Raw genomic sequence first — 15,641 nt, forward strand, 5'->3', positions numbered from 1 at the left:
CTGCTCCATTCACCACTTCAATCTGATCTTTCTCCTGATTAGCTGCCTCAATTAGGATGTACATCTCTCATTAAGGAGTGTCAGGAAATTATATTTAGAGCCAAGCTGCAGTTTTACACTATTGTGAAAGGCAACATTACCATTAAATTTGCAAGCTGCCATCCTGATTTTTGTTGAGCTACATTTGAGCTTGAGGATAGGGATAGGGTGGGGTGAGGAGATGCATCGTTTTAAATTCCAGGATAAGTATTTTAAAACTGAGTCATTACCACAGTGGATTGTCTAAATGCTCACAGGGGTCATCAGTGAATAGGTTAAGAGATGAATTAGAAAAGCACCAGAAAAAGCTCATGGACAAAGGATGAGCTGAGGAATGTTAGGGAGCACTAGAGCTTGGAGAAAAACACACATGACTTGTTTCACCCAAAATGGATTGAGACTAGGATGATTATGCAGGAGATTCCCATATCCTGCATAGTTTGAAGTCAAGGACATCAAGACTGCCATCATTATCTTCAGGTGGAGCAGGATGGGGTGATAGGAGAGAGTGGATGCTGAAGTGGTAGAAAAGGATCAGACCGTCCAAATGGCTTTGGTCTTCAAATACTACCGTATTTCCCATATCCTGCATAGTTTGAAGTCAAGGACATCAAGACTGCCATCATTATCTTCAGGTGGAGCAGGATGGGGTGATAGGAGAGAGTGGATGCTGAAGTGGTAGAAAAGGATCAGACCGTCCAAATGGCTTTGGTCTTCAAATACTACCGTATTTCAAATAATACCTTGGGTTCTAATATTAAAACAGATTGAATAGTACTAATATTTTTGAAACTGTGCAACTAATTGTTTCAGGAAAAAATACACCAAAAATGATAGGTTTCAGAAATTTTCAATTGATCTTTCATTAAACCTAACTTGCCTGGCTGTAAAGTAAGTTACAATTAGGTTTGTAGAAGCATGGCATAATAACAGAATTACTAAAAAAAAATTTAAAGATTCATTTTGCTACTTGTTCTTCATATATTAAGTGTTCTTCAAGCAATTTCAATAAACGAGCCTATGAGGTGAAAAGCAACCAGTACCTATTTCGGAAAACTTGATTGGTTTGCTATACGAATGTAAAAGGAAGTGCTTCCCAGATAATTTCACAACCGAAGTCATGTTGCAGTTAATGAGTAGTTTGGTGACAAATACAAAATTCATTCATGTCTTAGAAACACCTTGTTTAGATTCAGAGCAGAATTTTTCTGGCGTAGATGAACGAGGCTTAGAGGGCTGTTTAATAAAGGATGAAATCCTTTGCTTGAGAGCTGAACAAAAATTAAATATGCTGTTAAGTGGTCTATTTTCTCAAATGCCCTCCCTTCTCCATCATCATCTCATGGCTAAAAATAAGTCTCCGGGTAACATCCAAGACAATCATAAAATACATCTTTTCTAAAGATGGCAAAGAATAAGAGTTGCACTTTTGTACCAGTTACAATTCTGGAAAATATTTTGGAAGACTCGAGCATACTTTTGATCAAAGCAACAAATATCAAGAAATTTGCAAAGAGAATATATTTAATGGTTACCATTACCACAAAGCTATAAAAGAAACACAACATCTACAAAGGACCAGGCGATGGATGTTCTTTGGATGGGGAGAGGGAGTGAAAACAGTTAATAGATTTTCAACAATAGAAGACAATAAAATTGATGGACAAAAATGCAAGAGCGATTGCAGGCATAATCAAACTTCACGTATTTTCCAAATATTATTGTGCAACTCAAAAGGAATACTCCATTTTACACAACATTTTGCATTTCTGCATTCAGAAAACAATGTCCCAAACCATTCCAATGATAGAAAAAAGACTACCATGTTAACTCACAACAGTTTTGTGAAGGTAAATAAAAATTTAAACATTATTCTAAAATAAGTCTATTGTTCTTTTTAAAAACACCAGTTTTTTGTGAAAAACTAAATAATTACATCACTCAAGAAACATTTTCACTATTTCTTCATTTAATATTTAAAACTGAACATATTAAGCTGAAACAGTACCTTTGTCCGGAGAATTTAACAATGTTGCTGAAGATGATGATAACCGCTTGTTAATGGTTGGATCAGCATGTTTCGCAAGGTTCATTGTGGATACTGATCGCCTATCTGCATCTAAAACAAATAGAAACATTTGCAGTTGACTGTCTGTGTATGGCACCGAGGCTCTCTGCTAACATTAAAGTTCATGAGACCAACTGCAATATTTCTGATCTACTGTTAAGAATTAGGAAGGTTATTAAGCGCGCTTCTATAGGTAAGATTACAAGATTGAGTAGAGTTGAACAAATTGTAAAACACGTAAATGGTCCCGTTTCTGTTTGCAATGAAAGAATTTTGAAGAAAAGGTTTCAGTCCTGTAAAACTTATTGGCAGAAAATCAATTGCCTACATAAATTGAGGGAATACAAAAGCAATAAAGTTGTTTCACCTCTACCAGATTAGGATTCTGGTGAGAGATCTTATATGCTCCATTTAGTTAACATCAGAAAGAATATACTGGCCTCGGAAGGGGAGCAGCAGAGATTCACAAGTATGATTCATAGTCAAGGAGGATTAAATTATGACAGCTACCTAGAATAGATTTAAGTTTGAAGATTGAGTGATATGATTGAGATATTAAAGATGATTACAAGATTCATTGGAGCTGACAAAGACAAAGCATATCATCTGGTGGCTAAATCCAGAACTACAAGACAAAATCTCAAAATCTGAGCTAATCCAGATATCAATGGTCATTTCTTTTGATTAAAAGTAATACATTTTGAGAACTTTTCTGCCAAATAAAGCTACCAAGGGTAGAACAACTGAAATTTTCAAAACCATGTTCAATAAATTTTTGTTCCCAAGTGCATTAACATATGGAATCAACACAGACAAAATGAGCTAACCCATAATCTAAGTGATTGATGGAGAAAGCGAGCCAAAAGGCTTCCTCCTGTTCTTTTGTTGTTATGAAATGAGTAACAGGGCAATTTTCAGTTCTTTAAAATAATGAGATTGAATATAGGATATGTCATCTGATTAGAAGTTAAAGACTGAGTTTTTTTCCTCATGAGGGACAGTGCCTTAACTCTACACCATTTTACTGAATTGCAATTTAAATTGCAGGCAGCAGGATTAAATTTCTGTTTCACATTCGGCATACTTGTAAACACTGCCAACTCAAATTAATAATAGAAGAAAAGGGATTTGAGAAACTATGTGAAAGCAGTTAATGTAAATATTAACATACAAACATGCAAGAACAGATTAATAGGTTGATTATCTGGAAGGTGATATTATCCTATCAAATATTATTGTTTCTGTACCACTTTTAGGAGCACCACCCTTATTTCTTGAGTGGCAATCAAGGCCTGCTAAATCAAGATAGGAGTATGAAGATTCAACAAAATCACCTGGACAAGGAACAGATGCAAAACAATGAAGAACTTCCAGTGAAGAAAATGAAATATGTAAATACAAGGAGAATTTCACAGAATAGTCAAAAAGTTGAATACTAAAAATAAGAACGAGTTATGATACAATATATGCCAATCTAAGTTATTAAAATTAGACATCTAAAATCTCAAGATGCTAACTACCACAGAATAGAAATCCCTCCAAGAAAGAAAGATTAATAGCTGCACTGATCAATTTTCCTGGATTCTACAACAAGGTATTTTTTCCACTGTCATCAGGATTTTTTTTTAATGGAAAACAGGCGTACATTTACGTCAAAGCATTTTAAAATTCATTTTTCAGTATGTTCACTTCCAGGAAAAACATGGCAAGAAAATTATTAACCACTTTATCAAAAAGCAAAGACTTTTTATAATGCAATATTTTCCTCAGTTAAATAATCTTCAATTGCATTAGGAAATTGGTTACTACATTCTGTTCATTTTGTACATTATTGTGCAATTACAGTTTTTTTTAAAACATAAAGCATACATCCTATAATATGTACCATCTCTGTTGGTTGCATTGCTTTGTAGGGCTCCACCCCACGACCACCTGTTGGACTTCTGTTTGATCCTTTGACTTCTTTCAATTGTGCGACGTACAACTGCTTCATGCCGTTCCTTCAAGAAGAAAGGTTCAATTAACCTAAAGTAGTTACTTTCTAAATTGCTCCATAAAACATGTAAATACCATTTGTCACGTTCAATTATACAACATATTAATAAATTGATATGGTAAACTAAAGAAATAAAACATGCTGCTTTTCAACTGATTTGGAAAAATGGCCATTTCCCTCCTTCCCAGATTCTCTCATGCTCATATTTCCTATTTTGTATTTCTATTTAATTTGGCTCCGTCCTTCAAACTAAACGCATGGTACTTTCTACTAGGACCCAAAAGGCAGCAGTTTTAAAAAAAAAACAGGTGAAGGTCTAGTAAAATCAAAAACAACAATAAACAACATGCAATCAGTTTTAAAAACATCACACATGGAAGGAAAAACGAGGGCAGAAGACGCACTGCTTATGGTAATTGTTCACAATAAACGTACTCTTTCTTCTTGAAGTCTTTGTTTCCGTTTTTCTTCAACAGCAATACGCCGTCTTTCTTCTTTTAGTCTCTGTTCTTCAATTTTCTTCTTGCGTTCTTCTAGTTGCTTTTCATAATGTTGTCTTGCTTTTTCCTCTTTTTCAAGTAATAGTTGTTCTCTTGCAGCTAAATAATAAAATGGTTTGTGAATTATAACAGCTGTCCTGAAACAAACCTAAAGACTTAAAATCATAAGAATAAAGTTTGTATTTTTTGCATGAACCTTGCAAAATGTATTATATAATTAATATATAAATGAACAAGTTAGCAATAGGACAGTTGATAATCCATTATTTAAAATTTCAACAATGGTTTGCTTCCTTAAAAAGGTTTACTGCTGTAAATTCTTATATTGTTTCTCATATATCAAAAAAATGTTTAGACTGAAAAAAATTCCCACTCATTAATTGAGTTTTCAAGTATAAACTATGACTCATTTGGTAGTACCCTTGCCTAGGGATCTGAAAATTGTATTCTACAGACTTCAGCGCAAAAGTTAAACTGACATTCAAGTGTAGGATTGAGGATGTGTTGCATTGTTGGAGCTACTAATTGTCAAAGCAGACATTAAGCAAGTTCGAGATGGTCAGCTAAACCCAAAAGATCAATATTTTTTTAAAAAATGAGCTGGGGGTCCTGTACAATCCATATTCCTCACTACCAGAAACAGAGAGATTATTTGGTCATCTCAATGTTATGTTTAAATTAACAGCCATACAACAATGACAATTGGTAAATTGGCCCCAAATGCTTTGGGACAACAAGTTATGTAAAGTGCTGAGACATAAATGCAAGTTTTTACACATGATAATTATAGGCCACATCTTCAAACCTATACTGGAGTTAATGCTGGGACTATCCAGGTATCTCCACTGAAGATCTGGTTTCCAAAGCTGCCAATGGCCTAAACAAGTGATGGCACATTCCACCTTACAGCCTGCATCACTAGCTGCTGTATACTCACCATGGAATCCAATGAGCAGCACATCAAGTACTTCCCAGTTATTAGGTTGGGATACTTGTCCCTGGTCCAATGTTTTAGAAAGGAATTGGGTTAGACTATAATAGCATTAACAGTATGGCAAGGCGAGCAAGTGGAATTAGCTCTGTGCTACTCAAATTGCCTAATTCACTAAAATAATCATTGACTAAGGTTTTTCCAACAAGTTCAACATCAGCATTCCCAAAGGCATTTTGGACAAAATGGTATTCTTACTGGCAATTTCACAGCCAGTCCACGAAGACTAATTAATCTCACCACAATATTATTAACCTGAGAATTATAGAAATTTACATTTGTAAATATGAATGGAACAATATTTTTCAACCACAGGATTGCTGTTGTCTCTCACGATGCAAAATATCCAATAGTTCCATTACAAAGAAAATTAAGACTTACACCCAGGACGCAGGCCAAAATTTCTCTTAAACCTTGAAAAATAATTTGGTGATCACACTGTCATTCATGGAAGCCTGCTCTGTAAATTAATTGCCATCCTTCTTAACATCCAATAGCATCTCAGCATCTCCATTAAACTTCCTTTTAAGCTTTAACTCAATGCAAGTCATGATATCCTGAGCCACTGAAAGATTGTGTGCAAACAAATTGTCTTTTTCAGTCTTAGTTACTAAGAACCAGCCTCTCTTGCATTGAAAAGTAACTTATTTCACATGTGGTCTTATTCTTTCAGCTCTTAATTCTTGATTTTTTTTCCCCCTAAGGATTAAAACTCTTCTCCTTCAATCCAATCCTTCCTTTCTTCTCTGTATTGAATTTGGCACTGAATTTATTGTGCTAATTTATGCTTCCTAATTTCAATCTAATTTGGTTAATAAAACTGCTTGCCCTATTCACACAGGACACAGGTGTTCTATAGAGGGCACCAGAGTGTTTATCTTACATATTCAATAACACACTGTGAAATAAAACTCACGAAAATTAACTGGCCAAGTTTAGGATTAAAGAACAAGTCCTGTTTGCTTGGCATTAAAGTGAAATCTGGCTCAGTGTTGTTAACGAAGTTTAAGTAAACATGTACTAATACTATTTACATTTGGGGAGAAAAGTTCTTCCAAACACAAAGCTTACATATATTTTCTTACCTAGCTGCTTCTGTTGTTCCTCCCTGCGTTCCTTGGCAAGCCTTTGCTTGTCATCAACACGAAGAACTGGAAGGTCTATAAAACAAGTAATTTTTTTCATTCCAGAAGTAAGCACGACTTCTCTAAGTTTATTGCCTTTGTTCAAAAGGTTTTAAAACAATTTATACTATGGCAGATCACAATGGCTCAGATGTTGCTGAGTTTTGCCAGCAGTTCTACATTGCTTCCCAGTTATGCTCTGCTTCAGAGCCTAATGCTGCCTCAGAGTGAACAGGGATTGTAGGACTGCACAGAGGAAAATGAATCAAGGCTAGTTACATTTTAAAGTTTGATTTGTGCATTTAATTTTTTTTTTAAATAAGTAGTTTTTGAATAGTTCAATTGTTAAGTGAGGCATTGAGAAATACTGTAAAGCAGACCATTTTGATAGCTGGCAAAATTGGGAGTAGGGCTTTGTGATCTGTCAAAAGTTTCCAGTTGATTTTTTTGGGGTAGTGTTTGTTCTGGTCTGCCCAAGTCACCTCAATATGTTTCAGGCTTTGGCATATTAAGGCTTGGATCAGATGGGTAGCATGCAGGCACAGGCAGCAATCAACAAAATTCAGGCCAATAATCACTTCTCTCATGAGAACCCTTTACATATTGAGCAATAAATTTTAGATGACATAACAGACCATCAAATCTAGATTCTCATCTGCTTTCAACATTACTCTTTTAGAACAAGTGCCTTCTCAAAAAAATTAGATTCAGTTTACAGTTGGTAATGTCAGGTTCTAATCACCTGTGCTAATATTTTTATCTAGTAGCTTGCTTTTATCTTGGTGACAAGAGAAAAATCTATTTGTCATCATTAACCCTTAACTTTGTAAGTACTAATATTACTCCTTAATCTATTCAGCAATCATGTAAAACATAATATTCCAGTATTACTTCATAAATATTACCATTCCATTAAATCTGACTGCCATAATCCTTTTTCAATATCTTTCCTGATGCTTTATTTTGAAATTTCTTGTAAAAATTGCGTATAATTTGTTTTCCTTGTGAATGCTGCTTATCTGATGCTATCTTCCTGTGATGCTGCTGCAAGTTTTTAATTGCACTTGTGCATACATGTACTCGAGCATATGACAATAAGCATGATTATTTACATCATCAATTCCTTAGTCACATGTGTTCAGCACTACATATATGCTAGACTGAAAAGACCTTTTGTATTTCCTAAACTGTCTTTATCAAATCCTCCCTTTCTACTTTTTTTCCCATAATAAAATAGTTAACCCACTTCCTTTTCAGGAAAACTCATCACCCTTGGGGTGCATTTATGAATACTTCAAAGTCTCCAACCTCCTTGCCCACACAGTACAAAATCTCTCTCAATTGTTTTTCCAAATCAGTAACTTCCATTACCCATTGGTCCACCACTGCCCTTTACGGCAGGAAATCTGGTTTTATTCACTCTGATCTACATACATCTTCAGGCCCATGGTAATATGATTGACCTTGATTGCTCTAGCAAGCAACAATTAATCAAGTACAGACAATAAGCACCAATTTAGCCACCAAGCTCCATATCCCCACTCCAAAAGGCAAAAAAATAAAAACTAAGCAGGATCTGCAAAAAGAGAAACAGAATTAATATCTCAGGTTAGAGACCCTTCATCAGAACTAGGAAAGTGGGATTAAAAAACAAGATGCCTTTAAGTTGCAGAGCTGCCAGGAGGGATAGTAGAACAAAAAATCTGTGCATAAGTGAGGACAGGTCAAAACAAGTTCATGGGGAGTTGGAGAGGATTATACTTTATTAATTTTTATTAATATTGACTGGAAAGAGATAAAGGAAGTACAGATTTTCAATACATGATAACCTTTGATAGAAAGCAGTTTATGAAATCTGAAAAATTACACTTCTAAATTAACTTTACATTTAAGATTTAAAACTCACAAATAGAATTTGGAAAAATAAAATTCACACACCTTGTTTAGGTCCAGAGTTCACACTTTGCCCAGAAACAGAAGTCAGGTGACTGCCTTTTTTGTCCTCCACTCTCACTTGTGTCTCAGAAGCTGAAGAGTGAATCAAAGAAACAAAGTTAAACAAGTGCAAAGATGTAGCACTGCTAGTTGAGAGTACCAAGTTCAGCCCATTAAATCAGCATTAGCCAGAAAGGCAGGACAGCCTGTATAATGCAGTAAATTAAGAAATGAAAGATATATTGGAAGCAATTGCTAGTGTGACACTTGCTTCCGAGCAACCACTTTAAAGTGGTATACACAACCTCCACAAAGGAATTTTCTTCACTTACCAGAGGACCACAATATAAAAGATTTTTTGAAAAGGGAAAAAAGGACAACAAATAAGTTTACACCCCAATGCCCCAACACATCAATAATTTTATTTTCACCCAAGGTATGAAGTGATAACATTCACACAGGCCAGCCTTCATCCCCTTAAGACACTGAAGGTTACTGCTTTCGATTTGTCCAAACGTTGGGAAGATGAAACCCAAACCAACTAGGTCAGACAGAAGGACTGCAATTTCTTCCTTTTGCTCAGTTTGCATTAACTAAAGCAAACTATTACTTTACAGGAATTGAAACAGTTACCATCTCTCTCCTGACAACCACAAAGCACAAGTCAGAAGCATGAATGGAATACTCTTCACACCTGGAAGAATGTGGCTTCTAAAACATTCAAGTTCAACACCATCCAGGACAAACTGCCTGCATGATCGTCACTACATCCACCATTCATCCTCTCCACTATCAATGTCCACTACCAGTGGCACCAGTACATACCACATGTAAGATGCACTGCTTACTTGCCCAGGCCAAATCTGCAAACTCTACCAGCAAGGAGGACAAGCGTAGTCAGCGGATGGAAATATTACCACCTGTGGGTTTCCTTCCAAGTATCCCACCATCCTGACTGAAAAATATATTGTCAGTCTTCAATCATCACCGTCTAAATCGGAGAAAATCAAGAAAGGTCACTACCATCTTCACCAGGGCAGTAAATGCTAGCCTTGCCAGCAACACCCAGATCCCAGAAGTGAACAAAAAGCTCACTGGGCTTCAACCTAGTGTGACCAATCAGCTCCCTGCCAATTTTTACTACAATTTCCACAGCTGTGTGATCAAGATCTATTTAAAGCTGGAATGCATCTCTCAACAGGGCACTTATTTTTGCACAACAAAATTCCACACCAAGGATTACATAAAGGAAAAGAAAAGAACATCTTCACATGCCCCACAAGAAGAGGGACACACATCGGAGCAAAGAGGAAAAGGGGGGGACCACCTTCACCTGCTGGACTATATTTACTTCTGGCCAGGGATGGCTGAAGATCACTGACAGATCCACCTCATGTGACCAGATGTCAATAGGAAAAATGAGGTCTTACATCTTTATGTGAACAGCAAAGGATGAAGTGTTTTTCATCTGTCAATTTCTGGTAACATTCCTTTCACACCATGTCTCAGCATGCAGTTCTCCCATCCCCAGCAAATCTTAGGCATGCAATTATAAAAACCTACTGCAATGTTCTTCTCACTCTATCATTCCAAAAACACTCAGTTCTCTTCATTGGTATGAAAGTTCTTTTCACGTACTGGCACAGTTGGAACTCTTCTCATATTTCACATTAATCTCCATGCACATTGTTTTAATCCTAGCTTTCAGTAGGTGTACTTTATGCTCGTACTCTCTCCATCTTCACTTTTCTTTCAAATTGCAATTAACTCTTGCTCTCCATTATCCATAATTTCAGAGAAAGGAGTTTGTGACTAGGCCTTTTATCAAACAAAGAAATCCTTGGATAACAGTGGTCAGAGTAAAGCAAACGTTTTTGCCGTGAAGGTGAGCAGGTTATAAGAGAAGGGTTCTGCACATTTTAGAATGCTTAATTTCTCCTCAAATATTCAGAAAGATTTTTTGCTGCATTCTCAGGACAGGCAACTGCTAACAGAGAAAGAGAAGTTTTGATGGAAATGGTCAGCATTTCCTCCCATAAGCACTAGCAAGTATAGGATTTCCATGCATGCATGCACACCCAGACTTCATAAAAGCTGTTCAACAATTTTGAAAAAATGTTCTGTGGATTCCTTGAAGAGTCAAACATCAGTCTAAAGTGGCAATTTGCCAACACTCATGCTGGAGAATCAACCCCAAAGAACCTTCATGGACTCAACCTCCATTAATGAATTTTGTTTTCTTTATAAAAGTTTGAGGATATCTAATTTTTTTTGGTACCTTTTTCCAAATTTACTAATATATATTAATTTGTAATAGTTTGAATATCTGCATGGATTAATACAGGGAGCTCCAGGGTGAGTGCATATGCCGAAACATCCAGCTTAAGAATAAAATAAGCATGCCTTGTAAGGAACAGCCAAAGTGTCAGTTCCCTGGAGGAATATGCCAAGGTGTTCTAACTGCTCTGCAGAGGAGGAAGAAACCTAGCCAAGGAAAGAAATTTAGTCGAATACCAATGAACTGTCAACTTTTAGTTTTTCTCTTCAAAGATACCACAAATGCCAAATATTTCCAGCAGTGCACTTTTTCTTCGAAAAAGCGAATCAAGCTACTTGTCTTGCATGAGCGGTAGAAATAGTTGGAATGCCCCCAAAAGTACTGGTACAAAAACTTGACCTTGTCAATAACGAAATATTTCAAGGTGCTTTATTGGGGAGGTCAGATTGAACAAAATTAAACACTCGTTTCTTCAAGTGACAAAAAACTTGGGTTAGTTTTTGTTTTGAAAAGGAGAGCTTTGAAAAGATTAACGAGCAATAAGAAGAGCTGAAAGATATAAGGAGATAATACCTGAGCAGAGGATCTATAACTCAAGGCATGACAGAAATTTGTGATTCACCCTGAATTGAACAAACACAGTTTTGAGTGCCAAAGATATGAAACATGTTATGGATAGGGAGGGGGCAAGAACATGAGAATTCTAAAAGCAAAGAATTTCTGGAATGAAAGCACAGCAACAAAAAGGTGAATATACTTGGCTGGCAGTCCGCATGTAGAGCGTGACTGAATATTTGAGGAAAGAGACCATATATGGATGCAGGGTGAATAGTGTTTAGTGGTATTTTTGACGAGGCACAAGGAGAGCAGGTCAATAAATTGTAAAGAGATGGCATTACTCAAAAGATTTGTGTGCATTATCAGCTGACACAGGAGCCAGGAAAGGGTGATCAATTTAGTGGGAATGGATAATATGAGAATATGGGTGTCATGGACTAACTAATACAGACAGGAAGTGGACACTTCAGGAGAGTGTGGCTCTTTAGTCAGGGGAAGCTAGGAATATGAGAATGTTGGTTTTCTTTGGATGGAGAAAACAGGTTCCTAAAACACAATGGCCCACAATGCACAGGCTGTGCAACAGTTCCGAAGATAACCAAGAGCATGCATCCACTCCCCAGAGTGTTAAGCAGACATGTCGCAAATCTGGGTTGTGCAAAGTGACAGATGTCACTGATGTTCAATGGCAGAAACTGGTTGTGCCAGAATTCCCAAACTTTGTGCTGAAGAAGCTGTCTCCCTAATCCTATGCCAAGCAGACCTGGTGCAGCATCAGAGCCCAACTATTTTGAACTGAGGCTCATGACCTGGAGGTTCAGGTAGACAAAGTTTATATTAAAACTATAACTAAAATGAGTTTTATTTAAAAAAAATTTAAAGCATAAAGTCTATTTTAAAATGTCTCCAGATTAAAAAATCTCAAGAGATTTATACTCTCATATCTTGAAAGGAAGCAAGTCTCTGTCCCAACGTCACCTCCTACAATGCTTGAGGCCTCAATAGCAGGTAGGCCTTGCTACACCTCATTTGAGGTGTGGATGGTCAGCTTGAATGGCCTTGTACATCCAATCCAGGCAATTGTGGATATACAAGGATTGTGGAGACACAAGAGACTGCAGATACTGTAATCTGGAGTAACAAAACAACCTACTAGAGGAACTCAGAAGGTCAAGCAGCATCTGTGGGAGGAAAGGAACTGTCGACATTTTGGATTGAAACCCTGCATCAGGGCTCCCGATTGACTTTGGATGGTGGACATCAATTTGGTACACACTTGACTAACTTCAAGTAACACTTATTTTCTGATTAGCACACATATTAACTGCTGAGAAATTAGGTGCAAAAGCATTACTGTAGGAAAATTTTACTCAAAGTTCATCCTCCATTTGATTACTGCATTGAGGCTTGATGGCAATGTTGTGTAATGTTTGGCTTTGATCATGCAGCTGTTGTATAAAAGTGAAGTTTAAACAATATAATTCCATAAACAGTTGAGCATGTCATCAAATAATCAATTGACATTTCATTAAGTTGGTAAACTGAAAAACAGTTAAGCAATCTAATGAAGGACTTGAGCTATTTCCATGACTGCAAGGCAAATTCATCAAATGAGCAGCTAAGCCATACTAGAATAATAACCATAGGATACCAGTTTTGATATCTTAACTTTCCCTATGCTAAATTAGTTGGCTTCAGCTGGTTAACCTGCAAAGCTTTACAAATATTCTCACCATTCTGGGTTAAGTCATCTGCTTAAAAGGTTAACCGAGTTTAAAAACAAAAGGTGCCACAGAAATCTCCCATTCACTCAAGGAACCTGCCAGAACCTTGGCACAGAATGTTATAATGATCTAGAACGAACCACCACAACAACCGCAGTTCTCAACATTACAGAGCTGGACAAATCCAATAGTTTTCTGTCAAAGAAAAGCAGCACACACAGGCAAATAGCCAACTCTTGTAGAAATCCCTGAATGACTATATTATGACAAGCAAGGTACCAAAAGTCTTTGTTAGCATGTGGGGAATTGTACCTTTAGTGGAGTTACAGGTTTAGAAGGTGCTTTAAAAAAAAGCCTTGGAAATTGCTGCAGTGCATTTTATAAACAGAACAAGTTGCAACCACAGTACGTAATGTTTAGACTGATGGATCAGGTGCAAATCCAATTCGCTACTTCTCTCAGAATGGTGTTGAGCTTCCCAAATTGTTGGAACTGCGTTTACTGAGGCAACACATTTGCTTCACTACGAAGACGTGCAATTTTTTTTCCTGCAAAGAATTCAACAAACTATGGAAACTCGCAAGTGTTACAGTTAACAACTGCCCTTTCTTCAATAATAAAACTTTATATTACGGTTGACATTTAGAGGGCAAACCAAAGTTGGTTTCCAAATTGGTCTTTTTGCCTCAAAAATTACTTGCTCTTTCAGCCAACTGTTCCCCACAAATCTTCCTCCTCCTGCTTGTTAATGCAGAGTGAGAGATAATCCCAATTATAGAAATGCAGTACATCAGAGTGTATAAAACTTTCAAGAGCAAGTCAGGAGAACTGAAATAGAAAGATGAGATTTTAGATAGCACAAAATATCAGAACAGCAGCATATCATAAAGCAGGTTACAAAAAAAGAAAGTGGGACCATTGACAAATCCTGATAACTGGTCTTCCAGTGTTGAAATAATCCAATTCAGTCACACTTTCCAAGTTGAATTTCCAGGGACAAGTTGACATATCATGGCACCAAGCCTAGACAGATTTCATAAAAGAGTACTTCCAATGGCAGCTCATTACCTAAATCTTCAATTAGATCAGGATAAGGGGCTAAGAGGGAGGTATGGGATGGATAATGCTATTATTAAAAAGTAAACATTACTATTCAAATGTTGATAATTGAAATGGAGAATTTGGGAGGGAGTGGCGTGGGCAGAGGCGCTGCAGAATAAAACCCCTTTATGCAAAGTGGGTCACATAGAATACAAGTGCTAATAGCCTCAAGATCAATGTTCATAAACACATATAGAGAGTACAAAAAGAAAGTTTGCTACAACATTAGATGGCGAAAAAAAATTAAACATTAAAATGGGGAGAGATTGGTAAAGTAAGGTGACAGGAACAGAAAATGACAACACCTGTATACAATGGTAAGATAATGGGATGAAGCAAAGGAAATAAACAGCAGAAATTCTAACTATAGACAGTAAACTACATGACAGTACAGGAGGAGAAATCTATGGGTGAGGGTGATGGTGAATAGAACATAGAACAGTACAGCACAGGAATAGGCCCTTCAGCCCACAATGTTGTGCCGAACTAATTAAACTAGTAATTAAATGCCCAACTAGCTAACCAGTAACTAAAATCCATCCTGAAGTATTAGTTTTGGGGATCAGAATTTTTACCTGACCTTGTCTATTCCTAGGTTATTTGCTAGAATAAATCAATTCCCAGTGAAAACAAACTTCAAACTGGAGACATTAAAAATCCATGAACAGCAGTCAGGTTGCTTTCTGGTTCAGTTTGTGGAGGTTATTTGGGGAGAGTTGAGTACCTCCTGTCCCATCTGTGATGTAGTCTGGGGTTCCACATTAACTTGATCACCCACTCCATAACTCAGGGGGCAAGTTATGCAAGTCTTCAACCTAAATTTGAAAACTAAGTGGAATTGAATGGCTTTTGCTCATTTGTGTAATGTTTGAACATTTTAGTTTTATGCTTCACCTTAACATTCCAGAGGATGATCCAATCATATTAGGTTTTAGATGTCTTCCTCAGCAATCCCTTCAAGAATGTTTTGCATTGCCATCCATACAGATCATTTCATTACAACAGTGCATTGAGGTAGTAGAAGGGAAAACAACAATAGAATATAGAACAAAGTGTTACAATTACAGAGAAAGTGCAGTGTAAGCAGACAATAAGGTTCAAGGCCATACGAAGTAGATTGTCAGTCTCAGTCCTGAAGGGTCCTGACCTGGAACATTGACAGACTGCTTTCCTCCACGGATGCTGCCTGACCTGAGTTCCTCCAGCATCATCATGTTTTCCATCTAGATTCCAGCATCTGCAGTCCTTTGTTTCTCCCTTCAAGAATTAACTTGCTTCAGTTCCAATTCTGAGAGTGATGGAGTGGGTGATCAGGTTAATGTGAAAG

At 36.9% G+C, this 15,641-nt stretch overlaps 1 protein-coding gene across 4 annotated transcripts in view; it reads right to left on the minus strand.

Annotated features, from left to right (window-relative positions):
* The window catches only part of LOC127575423 (ensconsin-like), a 101,687-nt gene that overhangs the window by 50,468 nt on the left and 35,578 nt on the right, over positions 1–15,641 (minus strand). For all 4 annotated transcript variants that reach the window (XM_052025286.1, XM_052025283.1, XM_052025284.1 and 1 more), the window contains exons 2-6: positions 8,657–8,746; positions 6,680–6,754; positions 4,539–4,702; positions 3,993–4,107; positions 2,048–2,158 (exon numbers count right to left, since the gene is read on the minus strand). In XM_052025286.1, the coding sequence (XP_051881246.1) occupies positions 2,048–2,158; positions 3,993–4,107; positions 4,539–4,702; positions 6,680–6,754; positions 8,657–8,746 (555 nt within the window). The remainder of the gene's footprint in view (positions 1–2,047; positions 2,159–3,992; positions 4,108–4,538; positions 4,703–6,679; positions 6,755–8,656; positions 8,747–15,641) is intronic.

Source organism: Pristis pectinata, chromosome 10, assembly GCF_009764475.1.
Source record: "Pristis pectinata isolate sPriPec2 chromosome 10, sPriPec2.1.pri, whole genome shotgun sequence".
NCBI lineage: Eukaryota > Metazoa > Chordata > Chondrichthyes > Rhinopristiformes > Pristidae > Pristis > Pristis pectinata.